The sequence below is a fragment of the Zonotrichia albicollis genome, chromosome 1, assembly GCF_047830755.1.
Source record: "Zonotrichia albicollis isolate bZonAlb1 chromosome 1, bZonAlb1.hap1, whole genome shotgun sequence".
Lineage (NCBI taxonomy): Eukaryota > Metazoa > Chordata > Aves > Passeriformes > Passerellidae > Zonotrichia > Zonotrichia albicollis.
Window position 1 is genome coordinate 25,203,658 of NC_133819.1, and position 15,699 is coordinate 25,219,356.

Consider the following 15,699-nt stretch of genomic DNA (forward strand, 5'->3'; position numbering starts at 1 on the left):
GTTCCTGCCAGTGGTTTCATCCATTGTTAGCAGTGATGCTCAGCTCTCCCAAGAGTTAAATACAGTGGTACTTTAGTTATGTAGAGAGGGTGCTCTTGGTTACTTTGGTGGCCATTTCACTGTATATTACCTCCCACTTTGTTTCCATCCATGTGTGTGGCATAGGGTGTTGCCTGAAAAAATATAGGCTTTTTCAGGAAATAAAATATCCATATAGGTTGAGAAAAATATCAAAGGCAGCCTGTAACTGATTCTGGGGGGAAGACCAGGGCCAGAATAGGTGTGTTCTTGCCTGCTCTATGTGTGTATTAAGATATTTAATATTTACATTTTCATATCTGTTTTCACCTCAACAATAGTGACAAAACATCTGTTGAATTCCAAAAGATAGGATCAGTTCTGAAAGTGGAACTATAATTGTTCATTGTTGTTTGCGTTGCGATCCTCATCCAGTGATTGTTCTACTTTATAGAAATCATCAAGTTCAAGTAGACATAGTTTATCATCATGAAACACATTTTTACCTACAATGTCAGAACTGCATTCAGATGTTAATCCATTACTCAAAGTATTTGCAGCAGATTTCTTTTCACTTAGAGATACAGACAATATAGGTTGACGAAAATTTTGCTCAGAAAAAATACAGCTAAAACTACACTTGCCTGAAGCTGTGTTTATTTGATGATGCTGTTAAATTGAATTGAAGGAATATTAAAATGGTGATAATTGAAGGAATATTAAAATGGTGATAAGCCACATACACAAATAACTTAGTGTGAAGTCTGAGATTTTAGTCACTAGTTCACCGGACTTGCCACAAACTCAGATTAATCTGAGTATTTTTAAAGTTTTAATTAGCTACCTCTTCAAAGAGTGTTTAACTTGCACTTGTAAAAAATTGTAATAGCAACAAGCTATTTTGGAACATCAATTTTTATATAGTTTTTATTTTCCCTGCTAGATATGAGATTTTATGGCATGTTCAGCTCTGTGGAAGCAGAGACAAGTAAACAGAATTGTCTAAAATAAGATCACCCTTTGCCTCCAAACAGCAACAAGCCCGAATGTAACTAACAAAAGATGCGTGTTAATCAGAACGTGTCTGACTTTTTGGAGTGATTAGCTATAAGAAAGCCATCAATTTAGATCAGAACAAGCTTGTTCTTAACACAAAAATAAGAAAGCATTGTGCTTCCTCAATATGTTGGAATGGGTCACAGATTTCTGAACTGGGAACTGCCGTCACCCTTGGAGTGTATCTGGGACCACCATGCTGGCTCATCTGCACGTGTGTAATTGGAAACAGTGTGTGGCACGGGGCGGCGGGGCCGCTGCAGCCACAGGCTCTGGCACATCTTGTGAGCCCTGGCTTGGCTGCTCCTTGTCACATTCTCCACCTACACCTGTGTCCAAGGGATGTGTGGGTCAGAAGCGTTACAGGCCGTGCTGGTTGGAGAACTTTGCCCCTTCACAGCAACCTCGCGGTCACTGACAATGCTGAGGAGGTTCTTCCCATGGCTGCTTTTGCCTTGAGGCTTCTGAGCTCTAGGTGAAGACCAAAAAAAAAGAGTGACTGCTAAAGTGGTGACTAGGATCACACAATAATTTCACCAGTGATCAGAGCTGCAGGTTATGAGCTAGTGTCTCAGTGACAGGGAAATACACCCATGAGGTACAGTCATTAAAAGGAAATGGAACAGGTTCAACATAGACAGCTGTGCTCCCTTTGAGCTTCTGGGACACTGGTTCCTCTGAAGTGGAGGTGGCTGCTGCTGCTGAAATTGCATTTTGATTCCTTCTCAGCAGAGTCCACTGCCCTCAAAGGAGAGCTGTGATGGACAAGAGCTTAGAGGGATGAAGACAGGAAGAGTTTGTCCACTCCCATCCCAAAGATTTAGAGGCTTCAGGAAAGGCAAGGAGCCAGAAATAAAGTGAAATATCCTCAATGAATAATTCATTGGCTGGAAAGTGGTTTTTTGGGGGAAACTGAAGCTATACAGGGATTTGGACAAATTCAGCTGAAACACTCTCAGCCATAAAAAAGATGGATAGGAGGGAAATATACAAAACTCTTGAAATACCTTGCAATATCTTGTTTCAACCATCTGGATAGATTCCTTTAAAAGCCACATTCAAAGATTTGGGAGTTTTGTCTCAAAATCTGTCCTTTTCTTCTCTCCTCTGCTTCTTTCCTTTTCTCCTTTTACTTTTCTTTCCTTTTCCCTAACTTTAAAGAGCAAATGTTCTAGAAGGTGTTAATTTATCTGAAAATGAAATTTATGTTGATTTGTACTTTTATGCACTATTTTTTTGATCCTTTCTTGCTTGCTGGGATTGTCTCAGAGCTTTGACAGCATTGAGAGATGTCTGGTCAGAGCATCTCCTCTTCCTGAGTTCTGTCACAGGTTTCAGAGTAGTCGTGTTCAGTGAACCTGCTAATTGCACTGTTTCTAGGAAAACACAGAAATACAGCTTGTGTTTGCAAATCTCTGCTGTATGGATTGGAGGATCTGCACACAGAGGAGGTCTCTGGCTCCAGGAGGAGGTGGAGGAGGCTGGTTTTGGTGAAGTTCACATGCCTGGTGCTGCCTGTGCTCCCTGGTGAGCCTCGGGGATGGGGCACTCTGTTGCATCCCTACCAATGCACATAAAGCATCTTGTTGGTCAGTCCCAGCAGGGAGTAGGACACCTTTTTGGGCAGGAAAGCTGACATGTTAGTGAAGTGCTTGACTAGAGTCATCTCCCAAGAAACAGAAGCTTCAGAAGGTTCAAGAGCTCTGTGAGACACAGTTCAGTTGTGTACTGGATAAATCATGTAGAATGGTGATACAGGAAGATCCTGGCAGCCATTTTTCTTAGATAATACTGGTTTTTCCCATTAGAATTACTTTCTAATGCAACCTAAACGTACCATGATGTTACAGCTGAAGCAATGTGAGTAATTCAGTCAATTAATTAGGTGTGGGTGGCATTTGCCTTTCACTGTAAAGGGATCAGAGGAAAACACTTAATAGCTTTTATGTTCTTGTTCTGCTCCATACCTTAGCATCAGTTCATTCAAATAATCTGGCCCAAATAAATTATTATATTATTATTCTTTGATGAACATTTCTACCCTGCATCAACATCATGATATGAAAGTTAACACATGCTGCTTTGTAGTAACTGGAAGTGGACAGAATTGTCACATGATTGAGGAGCTCCCAGATAGCTCTAAACCTCTGCCCTTCCTCCATGGAGTAACTCCTCATTTCTTCTTCCTCTGCCCTGGTATTTGCAGGAAAAACTTGTACAGAAAAGCTGAGAGGGAGATCCCACAGAGACTCAGGTCTCCAGCACTTGTGGGTGATAATGTGTCCAGATGAAGGAGCTTGAATGGAAAATGACTGGAAGGGGAGCATTAACCCAGAGAAGAATTTGAATTGGAGTTTGTGGATACTTTTGTTTTTATTTGTGGTCTTTTCCTGTATAACTGTTGTGGTTTAGTATTGGGGCCTTTTCAGAAAGAATGGGCTCAGAGGATAAAAGACAATTTTTCCTTTGACTTTATTATTGCCAAGGTTTTCCTCTGCATCCCTGAAGAATTTATATTAGAGAGGTTTATTTTACTGACAGTTTATTAGCAGGATTGGCCCCTTGTTGAAAGCACAGTGCAGTTCATGAGACTGAATAAGGTAAAATAAGATGAAGTTGTAAGGAATTAGGTGGCATGTGGGCACTGAATATTTTTTCCTCTGTGCTAAAGGTATTGACTTTGGTAATTAATTGCTTTGTGAACTGAGTCATTAGAAATGACCCAGACATTGCTAATACTGTCAGCTAAAAATAACACATGAAATGTACACATCCTGGGGAGACTCTTCAAGTTTGAGATACCAAGTTGTTTCAATAGCCTGGACTTTGATTTTATTTGTCTGTGGCCATGCATGGAGTAAAGGCAATTAAATAATCTCAATGACATAAATATATTTTTTTTTCTTTAGAATGACATATTTTCTTTTTCAGCTACTTAATACAATGTAATATTGTTAAAGACTAGAAGACAAGGAGCAGTGATGCTTTATTAAATTCACAAAGTCCTTTGCCTAGGATATTGCTCCACTCAAAAGATTTTTCTGCTTGAAATCAGTGAGAGTCATTTCATTCAAGAATTTGACAAATGGTAGTGCTGTACACATCAGAAGGAATGAAATCTTTTAGGAGATGTAGTAATAACAGGGAGATAGTTGCACAGCTGGTTTTGGTTGCATCTCTGATAGCAGGATCTCTGCACTGCCCCTTCCTACCACGCAGAAGCCAGTGTAGGTGTGTGGCTGTGGCCAAACGTGTGCCACAGGTACTGGTGAGCTGGTGCACTGACCTCTCTTCGGGTGCCACAGTTCCTTCTGCTGAAGGATTTTGAAAGAACAGAGCGGTCTTTCAAATAAAGGCCATCCCTGATCCACATCTGTGTATGTGAGCATGAGAGACAGCCATCTGAAATGATTTACTCTTGTAACTCTGGTCTCCATTCCTGGGAGAAGTAAAGGAGAAAAATGCCAGAAGTGGAAGACAAAGAATGGAAAACCCAGAGACAGCAACGATGCCTATATTACCTGGGCTGACATGGCTTTTTCACAGGTTGCATTTCTCAGTCTGTAGCCTGAGCTAATGCTAACTGTACTATATTTGGTGTTTCAAACCCCAAACTTGCACACCAGCCCTTCATAATGTAACTCAGTCACTGATATACATGTATAATACATGTATAATACATGGGAAGATTTAAAAAACACACCGTGTTTTCTACAAAAAACTGGATGTAGAGGCAAAACTAGAGAAAAAATAATTGAAAAAAACCCTTGATAATCAGCAGTGAGATATGGAGATGTTTAGATCTTGTATTGCAAATTCTTGTCCTTACAACTAACACTTGCAGCAGTGTATGTGAAGCTTCTACACACAGGTGGTCTTGGACGTACACACAAGCTCTTTCCCCAGCTGGGTCATGTCCTTTTAGTGTCCAATTGTGTGTATCCAGGCAAGATGGAACGAGAAGAGAATAATTTGACTGTTTTCCCGTACTGCGTACCATATGCCTCATGATATGCCTATGATATGCCTATGATCTACTAGTGCCACGTGGACACGGTTAGCTGACCATCTGCTTGGCACTCCTTGTGGTGTATTAAAATATTTAAATCAGTTCAGATTGAATACTGGGTAGTACAGACTGGATTAGCTATGGTTATACCCATTCTTCAGTCCAAAGGCATCCATTTGCTAAGGTGAACAGCAGTTTATTATAGTTTCCAAAACAGTTGCCTTCTTCAGTACCAAGCAGTGTGTAATGTCTTGAAACAGTTATTCTTTCGTGTTATATGCAGGACATGATCACAGCACTTCAGGAGGGCAGTAAAAACTTGCATGGATCATGTGGATGTTTGTTGCTGTTTTCTGGAATTCGGCTTAATGAAAACAAAGTTGAGAAAAGTGCTTGTTTTGTTTTGGTGTTTCGTTTTGGTTTTTTTTGCTTTTTAATTATCTCAATCCCAGCTTGCATTATCTTCCAGAAATTGCAGTATTGGATCCAGCTGGAAATGACTGCAGTATTATTTTGCCATAGCACTAAAGCATTTTGTCTGGAAGTTCAGCTATTTAGTTTATATGTCCCTCTTGAAGCCTAATGCTCAAGAGCTCTTCATTAGAAACATCAATGGTATTAAATGGAAATGGATCTTGCATGATGATATAAAAAATCACACAAGTAATGCAGTATCCAGTTGGTGTAACGTTTCCATTGTAATGCATTTCCTGTAACTGTGAATTCCTTAACATAGAGGAGGGTAACTAAAATAACACAATATATTTATTTTACTACTTAGAGCTTTAATGAACTTCAGCAAAATAGTTTCAACAGAGTGTTTTAAAAGCTCTGTTACCTTGTGCACACTGACCTGGGTCCTGCAAACAATTACATTTGGGCACAGGCTTGCTGACTGCCAATGGCCAGCTTGTGTGTGTAAAGTGAAACATACGTGTGTGTACATGTAGAGATCAATGTCTTACTCTAGTTGGGAAAATCTGAAACATTTTAACCAAAGGGGTAGATTTTGCAGCAAGACTACAAAATCAAGCAGATAAAGCCTTTTGCTCTGCCACTGACTAAAGGCTCATTGAAAAGGAAACTGCCAGGTGTGCCATGTGAACTTGGCCACAGTTGCCATCCCCCAGCGGGTTGGGGAGGCTCACGCCGTGGTGCTTCACTGTGCACAGCCCTGCTGATTGCGGTAGGAGCTCTCCTCAAAGGAGGTGCCTCAGTTCTGGGCCAGGTTGAGAACCAGTCCTGCAGTGCCAGTGTCTGAATTCACTCTTGCTGGTTTGTCCTGCAGCTGGCCATGTCTGAATTCACTCTTGCTGGTTTGTCCTGCAGCTGGCCGTGCCACACAACGACGAGTGGACGCGCTTTGCCCGGACCTTGGTGGAGATCCGCGCCAACCGAGCCGACAGCGAGGAGGAGGGGGCGGTGGAGCTCTCGGCGTAGAGGGAGAGGAGCAGCGCCCGCCAGAGCTGCAGCTTCCCCCCACGGGTGCGCCAGTGCTCGGTGTCACATCAGTCCTGCTGTGGCTTTTGATGCCAGTGTACATGCCAGTATTGCTCAAAGCATTCCATGTTAATCACACTGCTTTACACAAGGCTGAAAATATCCAGAGCATTTTCATACTTTATATTTCTGTCTGAAAAGTAAGAAAGAAAAGACAAATCAACCCTTTATGGGTTTAGTTGCTGCTTTTTAACTACTTAGTAGCTGTATTTAATAGCTAGGAACCCCTGGTTAAACTTGTGCTCACATTGCCCTTCTGGCATAGTCCTATTAAATCCATATGAAGCCAGATATGATTATGTGCAGATGTGGTGTGCTTCACTGTATGGGACTGGGCCAAAGACTTTAGATGTGGTGTATCACATGGTGACTTACATTATGAATGGATGTACTATACGAAAGTTGCTGCTCCTTATTTATTGCGGTGTGCTGCATGGAACATATTTATTTGAAAGCATTAAAATAAACGATCCTAAAGCATGTGCATAATGAGAGAACTGCATTGTCTGTGTGCTGCTGTAGAGGTTACATTAAAGTCCACGTAACAATTACAGTACATCAGTTGTGCTTAAGATGTAAGATCTATACTGGTTGGCTTGAGTGGATGGAATGAGCTCCCTTTCCTTTTTTTTTAAGATGCCTATTATTTCTAGGCACTTTAACTATATTTCAGATACAGTTGGTCACTGATACTTGTCATGCAAGTTAACACTAATAGTCTGACAGAGGGTTGTGGTTCCCAAGTATGACACCAGTATTGCCAATAAAATGTATCAGGCCTGTTCTGTTGCAGTGTGGTTGATCTTTCTTTGCCAGCAGTGCTCAGCATGTTCATTACCAGTCACTGGTGAGGCACTGGGTAAATGTGACTGCCCTGATGCACAGAAAACTCATGTAGCTCCTCTGTAAATAGATAAGATAGTCCCTTCAGCATTGGATCTGCCCAGTAATGGACCTGCGTGGATCAGACCCTGATACTAATTTTCCATGGGCAAGCACTAAGCTTTGCATGTCAGCTTCTGGGCTAATTTTTATTTTCCCTCCATGCTTACCTGCACGTACATGCACACACAGAGCAGCAGCATGCTGCCATATGCACTGAAAGAAAAGGAGCAGGAGAGATAAGGCCTCCTTAGTCTGTCTTGAGAGACAGGTTGGGACAGGGGACAGAGGAACAAGCTCCTTTATGACAGTCTCTTGTGGCTCGAGCAAAAAAACAGAGTGCAGACTGGTCTCATTGAGTGCTGTGGCCCAGATGGATGTTGGTGGTGAAGCTACTCGATACATCCATATCAAAGCACTCTGCTGAGCCAGAGGACAGCTCTGACATCTGGGTTTAGCAGTGGTTCACATTTAGGGGCATGGAGGTAAACCATTTTAGCAAGAAACCCTGCAAGTTTGACAAGAAAGATCTTGTACATTAGGTTTCTCATCTCGTTGCCACATCTCATCTTTGGGCAGCCATGCTGAGGAGTGAACACAACATCTGAATATGTTTGGGGCTATGGCCCAAGCACTGGGAAATCTGCACTGCTAAAGCCAGAGTAGGCTGCTACAAAATTAATCCTTTGGAAAAGCTCCATTTCCCGTATCTTCTTGGTGGTTAGAGGCACCTCCCTGTGAGAGTGCATTGGCTACTTTCATCTTCATGGTGGAACTTGCAACTATCTCCCAGAGCCCATGGAAGTGTCCTGCCACTGCGTTGTGGGGACCATCTTCTCCCAGAAGGCCTATTACACAGCAGAGATTTATCTGTCATTTTTGGGTGGCACCCTGAGATTGGAGCCATGTGTTAGAGAACTTTTTGTTCCTGCTGCTCCCCTGGGTGCTTTGGGAGTTGTCCTGAAGAACCAGTGTAGCACTTGCAGCAATTCTGTAGCTTAAAGGTGAATGTTAACAAACAGCCAGGTGAAATGACTGTAGAGGAGCAGTTTAGAGATCATCTCTGGGGATTTTTCCCCAGTTTTGCCCTGTTTTCTTTTCAGAAACCATAAGTGTTGTCTGTGTACATGGATGAGGCAGATGTGGTGCAGAGTGGAAGAGGGGGAGGCACTCCTGGTTCTCAGTGGGTCACAAGACCAGGAACATGCCCAGGTGGATGGATACACAGCAAAGTACTGCCCTCATGGGAGGCACAGGTGGGAACCCACCACCCTTCCACCCTGTGAAGTAGCTGCACATTGCAAAGTGTGAGGGCATCACCTGAGCGTGTCTGTGGTGTTACAAGAAGGACATGCAGCCAATGTTGTCTCCCTCTCATCATAATCAGTGCAGTGGGAACAGTTGGCAAATTTGCTGCTACTTTTTCCATATTACCGTTCAGCTTTTGGAACCTAAGGGGGGCTCTGCATGTTCATGTCCAAGTTCTCTCTCCTTTATAGCATTAATAGCTTCTGAAATGGTTTTAAGAGCAGCCTCATAGGACCTTCAACAATTGCTGCTGTGTGCGAATCAGTATGACCAAAATCCATTTTTGAAATTTTTCTTTCCTTTTTTTTTCTGTGGTGTGTGGGGTTCAACAGTACACAGAAGGAACAAGGGAAAGATCTGATTTTCCACAGAAATCACCAGGTTTGTAGATACAGAGCAATAACGTGAAAGAACCATTTCATGCAGCTGAAGCAGATGGAAAAGCACCCAAGAACAAGAAGCATTTACTCCCCTTCTGCTGCTCATGATTATCCTGCAGTGAAGCTCTGACCTGCCCTTGTTGCTGCCCTTCCAGGAATCTCCCACAGTTCTTGTTTGTTTGATTTTCCTGCTGCTAAACAAATAGCTGCATTTCGCTGGCTTTCTAAAACAGCCCATATGACAAAATGTTACTCAGAATCTGCCCAGTAGGGAAATAAATACAAACTTATCCTTTAATTTCAGCAAAAAAGAAATCATTTTCTCCTGTCTCTTTTGCCTACATATATCCAGAGAATAGAAGGAAGAACATCCAGAGAATAGAAGGAAGAACATAAAGAACATAATGTCCTGTGCTCTAGCACTGCCAGGATGCTGCCATGACTGCTGTGGGTATGGAATGGGTCAGAAGACAGCCTGGCTTTTTTAGGACCATTGCAAGTGAGCTTTCTGTGAAGGACAAACTGTGGGCTCAGACTGAGCTGGAGAGCACATCTGAACCACAGAGGTCAGAAGAAGCAAACCCAGCTATAGCAGAAGTAGGCAAGTGGCAAGAAGATGCTAAATTGAGGTTTAGCATGGAGGACAGGACTGTGAGGTACATGTGGAAGGGACAACTCTCCTATACTGGTTGAAGCAAAGTCCAGAGTCCCCCTTGATTTCAGTGCCAAGGATCAGAGCTATGCCAGCACAAGCAAGAGGCACAGGAATGTGGCCAGGGATGTGGGATTTTTTCTGAAAAAAGCTGTGAAAGGACATGGGGAGATATTAGAGGTGGCACTGGGGGTGGGAGCTGGGGGCATTAGCTGAAAGGTGAAGCAGGATTCTTCACCTTTATGACATGTACTTTGGTCAAGACACCGCGTGTAACAGAGAAAGAAGGCGATAGCCAGGGTACACTGAAAGAACATGTGCACAGCACTGGCCAACCTGGAATTTGATCAGGACACAAAACTCAGCATGAGGCTGGAATATCAGGTCCATTGTGTAAATAACAGCACTTGGACCAAGTGGATCTTTGGAAGGTGGAAGTGAAATAGGCTACCTCTGAAGTCTGGGAACACCACAAACATCTCCATGGAAAGGCTGTCAGAGCAAGTCTTTGCTGCTGAGAGTAGACTCCACAGCATTACCTATAGCTTATTACTTCAAAGAGAAAAAGCAGGCAGGACAAATGGCACTGGGATGCAACGATTCAAGAGTTGCAGTTTTTTCTACAGGGTACTCAGTAAATGCTCCATAAGAAAATTTTCAAGATGGAAGGTGTTTTCTCCAGAGTCCCAAAACCAATGCCCCAAACATTTGCTACTTCTGAAAACATCAGCCCCTACCACGCCCTGGAATATCATCATCTTACACTACAAATGACAGCCTGCATCTCTAGGGCTATGGACACAAGAAACAACTAGGAATAGGTTCTTTTACACAAGACAGGTGAAAAAAGCTCCAAAGAGTTTTAGCAAATGTAGATAAAAAGCATGCACAGCAGAAGATTGGAAACCCCTCACAGAGCAAAACAGCATCTCACATGGAGTGGGATGGTGTCCATTGGCCAGTGACAAAGGACACTCTCCTAAGGCAGGACTCAGTGCCCAAGGGTGCTATAGAGCAGCTACCTGTCCTTGGGAAGCTTACAGGACCAGTTCTCCTTCAAAGTCATAAGCAAAGAAAGTTCTGAAGTGACACCACCATGTCTGGTACACAGTGTCTGCACAGCCTGGGGTGTGAGGAAGGCCAGGCAATGTAACTACAGCAGCTAGAATGAATCTTGCAAGCAATAGTGCTGCTTCCTGGTGTGATGAGGAACAGGGCAAGGAGAAGTTAAAATTATTACTACACTTGAAATGCCATCTCTCTGAAGGGCAGCAGACATTTTGATGACATCCCCAGGTTCAGCACTGGGCGAGGCTGCCCAGTCTCAGAGCCTGAGTTATCTGCTGCCCACCATGCAGAAAGCAGAATCACCACATGGCATGTGGCATTAAAGAAACCATTTCATCTCAGGCTGCTTCTGTGTTATTTGATGTATTTGAAGGTCTCTGGAGACACTTAAAATACAAACATCTTGAGATTTGTATATTCTCAACCATTAAATAATTCACAAATTATCACGATCTCCGGAAATTGCCTTCTAGCTTATGCAAAAACCAGCAAATATTTAAACAAAAACAGTCTGAGTTTCACAGCAGTGTTTAAACAGCAAAGCTGGAGGATTCCTGATTGTCCTTGCGCCACTGGAGAGGATCTCAGCAGCAGGCAGTGTGACATGTATGCACACACAGAGGCTAAGCCAAGGTCATTCCAAGCAGGCTGTCCCCTCCTAAGATGATGCAGAGCCGCTTGTCAGGTTTTGTATTTTTAGCAGGTTTAGAAAAACCTGCCCAATTTATTTTTGAAGCCTGTGGTATGTTTGCTTACAAAAGCATCCCTGCAAAGTGTCAATATTAAGTCAGCTTAAACCCAACCCATTCCCCAGGGACCATGCAGAAAAGCATCTCCTGGCTTCTGCTGGACTAAGAAACACAAACACGGGGTACCTGCTTCAGGGACACTCCTTCCCCACTCAGTCTGACAGCTAACATCACCAGTATTTGGCCATTTCTTTTTTCTAGAAGCGCTGTCACAGGGAGTTAGCTGGAGTGCAGGAAGCAAGTGAGGTTACTTTTTATGCATTTGCATAACTCACCCAGAAACCAAGAGAGGACAAACATTGTCCTCAGGGCATTTTGTTTGTTTGCAAGGCAATCTGACAATTCCTTGGCCTGCAAGCTTTTCAGAGCAGGAATGCATCCTTTTGTGTCTGGAGGAAGCCGACTGTGGGCACAGATCTTCCCCAAGAGCTCTGGGCAGAGCTGCAGCACGATTTGGAATGTTTTGAACTCTGCTTTGTGTTAACAAAGCAGCCACTGGCTCTTCAACACTTCTGCATCTACCTCTGCTGTCTACTGACCCTGAAGAGATGGGCAGAAGGAGAGAACAATCCTCCAGGAAAGTTAATGGCAAAGGGAAAGGCCACCATGGGTGGGGTGGGGGTGTCAGTCCAGCCCTACTCAAAGGTGAAGGCTGTGGCCTTCTGAGATGGATCTGCCATAGGAGAACTGTGCCTGAACTTTGTTCCTGGGATGGGAACTCTGCCCTTCATCCCAGGAAAAAGAAAAAGTCATAAATATACTGCCAGGCCTGGGAAGAAGAGGGCACCAGGAGCTAGAGAAATTGGTTTTGTGGAAAGCAAGCAACGAATGGTCTTTAACACAGGAGCCAATAAATTGTGCAAGCCCTACAATAACCCAGCTCCAATTCCTCTTCGTGCCTGGCTGCAAAGCCCTGGCAGCACTGGGGTTCAGTGTCAGGCAGCAGAGGAACGTGCTCTGGTGGGTGCAGCCTGGGTGTCCCTCTCCAGAATGAGCCAGGAGGAAGCAGCTGCCAACCAAGCCCATCCAGTGGCCAGGCATTTCCTCTCCTGGATCAGGGAGAAGGTGCAGCTCTGCACTCAGACATCTTCCCAGAACTGCTGACTTTCCACAGAAACCCCTGATAGGGTATATCAGGTAAATACGAGGGATGAAGTACAAAAGCAGCTCTTAAACAGCCTAAAATCTCATGTGTAAAGCACAGGCAGTGCCCAGTGAGAATGATTTATTTCTGTGACACGCTTTAACCAAAAATCCTGATGGTTAATTTTGAAGGGTTATTACAAGGGAGAGCTTTTTTCCCCCTATTTTTGAAATGGAAGAGCTGTTGTTTGGGGAAACTTGGATACACAGGGCTGGGATGAAGCAGCTGCTGTCTGTCAGAGCCCCAGTGGTTTAGCCAGACTCCAAGATGCAGCTGCAGGTAAATGTCATCTGCTCCCCTCACCTTCACACGCAAGTGCTGCTACTCATACCCCTGAGCTCCATTTCACCAGTAACTTCAAAATACAAATTAGTCCAAGAGAATAATTTGCATGATGACCCAAATACAAATACAAAATCAGAGTGATTTCCACTTCAGTATGCCCACAAATTACAGCACAGTGTGATACTGCATAGCAAACTCATTCTTCTGCAGAGACACTGCATTTGTGCATTCCCTCAGTTTACAGCCAAGGTTGAAGGCACCCACCCCTCACCCCTCCCACTCCAAGGAGACAAGCAAAGCCAAATTCCTCATCTTAGAGGTTATCATGGAAGACACCCAACAGGACCTTCAAGTGACTAGGTGATCAGGCTCTTCATAACCACTAACCTTCCCCCAGCAGTAAAGATCAAAATATCAAAGCTTCAATCCTCGCTTCTGACTGAGGAAAAAGTTTCTCATTTCTCTTTTTTCCTGAGTGACATCTCCACCAACAGATGTCTTTTCTGGGCAGGGGAATTGTAGTAATTTGTTCTCAAGCTGCAGGTGTTTTCATAGCCTACAAATGCAAATATTAGCTTCATCTTAACCTGACTTCATCACCGAAGCTGAACAAGACATTCAATGTACGACACTATTTCCATAACAGAATACCCTGTGTGCATCTGTTTGAAAGGTTTATTTCTATCTTCATAAATACAGAATTTTCTAAACACTGTGCAAGGCACCAAAAATTAGGTAAAATCTTTTATTTTAGACTATTTTAATCTCTTTTGACTCAATGAAGTAAATAAGAATCTGAAACCACCTATTTGCCAATTACAAGCCAGCAGTTAAGGCAGGTACCATTGATACAGTGCATGAATTTTCTATTGCAGTTATTTAAACAAGCAGCGTTTTACTATAGAAGTGCATATACAAACTGAATTCCAAACACCAGCAACCCAAGATAGGCACCCAGTTATGAAATTTCCTTGTATGTGTAGTAGAATGCCAAAAGTTCTGCCATAAAGTGCAAAGACTATGGACAATAACACTTTCTTTTGAGCATTTTGATACCAGTAACATAATACAACGGCTAAACATTTATAAACATGGTTTCCATTACAAAAACATGTTCCAGATAAAAGCTCCATAATACAATCCAGAAACAGAACTTGTGCGTGATTTCCAAAGCTGAAGCTTTACTGGCAGACTTAGGTACCGGGTATGTCTTTGCTGACCTCTACAGACACGCAGCAAGTTTCAAACCAATTTACACGCACAGTTCAAATCATTCTGCTTTGAGCACCGTGATATCTACTGCGTTTTTCATTTCAGTGACAATGTGTGACATCTGTCCTGGCAATCTGCAACTGAGCATTGCCTGTAAAATGATCTGGTTCACAGCTCTCACCCAGCCCTCCCCAATAAACAGAACCTAAAATTAGTGTCTTCCCAACACAAGCACATGTCAGATGTGGACAAATACATTCATGGTCCCAAACTTAAAACAACTGGTAAGAATTTCACAGTGATCTGGTTACGGAAGCACAAAGACAAATGATTCCATTTAAGATGAAAATTACCTTAAAACTCAAATGAAGCTAATCTTTTATATGATGAGAAGCTAAAGGAACAAAGTATTAACCAATTAGAAAAGTGGCTCTTTCCCAACTAATAACAAAAACCCTACAGCAATAAACTTAGGGTCCTACTGCTGCAGCGGCCTTTGAGGTAGGTGGCGATGGCTTAAACCGAGGTAGGTAAAGTCCAAACTTGTTTTCAATCCCTGCAAAAGTGGCAACTGCCAATTTATAACCACCAACATGATCAGGGTTAGGAGCAGGGAGCGTGATCCTAGATTTAGGAACTGTCTCTGATCCAGCTGGTTTTCTGCAAAATAATAAAAAGAATAAATTAACTTCCATAGAGTAAAGTCAGTATTCACGAAAATCTCCATAAATTTAATGAGACATCTGAGTGTATTTCCCTGTAAGTAACTAAAATGCTGCAATGTAAGGAGAAATGCCCTGTTTTAGAACCTTCCAGAACAGTTAGGCGCCTTCATGTTGATTGAGTACAGTCAAATCCAGGTAAAATTTGCAGTGCATTAATCAAAACTGCTGTGAGGTAGCAGGGGTTCTTTGCTACAGCACACAACCAATCCAGGAACATAGCAGAGTTTAAGTAATTTTTGTGGTGGCTTTCAAACCACTGTCCCCAAAGATCCACAGAATCTGCAGCTGCTCTGGGATCAAGTTAAACAGCTACATGTACATCCACCGGTATTGTCAACAAAGGCAGGAGGCACAGCTGAAATGACAACAAATTTGTTTTGACCTTGGTGACAACTATATATTTTTTTGGATGTCAAATGCCTGTGTAATCAGGGCCACAGCTCCTCCACCAAACAATGAGGACTAAAGCAGAGTGTATCCTGACCTTGCAGGAATCACATTTTTCCTGCATTTACATCCCCAGCCCATTATTTAGCCTCCCACTGTCTCTGTTTACACTAACATAGGTCCCCTGCTTGAAACTGTGATATAAAATATGGTAATATCTTGCTATGAAACAGCTACTGGAATATCATCCCAACCTCCACCAGTAAAGTGTACTTGAAATAATATTTACAAAGTCTTTACAACATGTCCTAGCAAGCTGCTGCC

General features: G+C 42.9%; 2 protein-coding genes across 10 annotated transcripts in view; one reads left to right on the forward strand and one right to left on the reverse strand.

The window, feature by feature from the left end:
• DYNC1I1 (dynein cytoplasmic 1 intermediate chain 1) overlaps positions 1-7,373 on the forward strand; it is a 187,061-nt gene extending 179,688 nt beyond the window's left edge. For all 7 annotated transcript variants that reach the window (XM_005480226.4, XM_026795232.2, XM_005480229.4 and 4 more), the window contains one exon: positions 6,413-7,373. In XM_005480226.4, coding sequence (XP_005480283.1) covers positions 6,413-6,523 — 111 coding nt within the window. In that variant the 3' untranslated portion in view covers positions 6,524-7,373. The remainder of the gene's footprint in view (positions 1-6,412) is intronic.
• SLC25A13 (solute carrier family 25 member 13) overlaps positions 7,152-15,699 on the reverse strand; it is a 106,042-nt gene continuing 97,494 nt past the window's right edge. For all 3 annotated transcript variants that reach the window (XM_074536220.1, XM_074536218.1, XM_026795224.2), the window contains one exon: positions 7,152-14,923. In XM_074536220.1, coding sequence (XP_074392321.1) covers positions 14,734-14,923 — 190 coding nt within the window. In that variant the 3' untranslated portion in view covers positions 7,152-14,733. The remainder of the gene's footprint in view (positions 14,924-15,699) is intronic.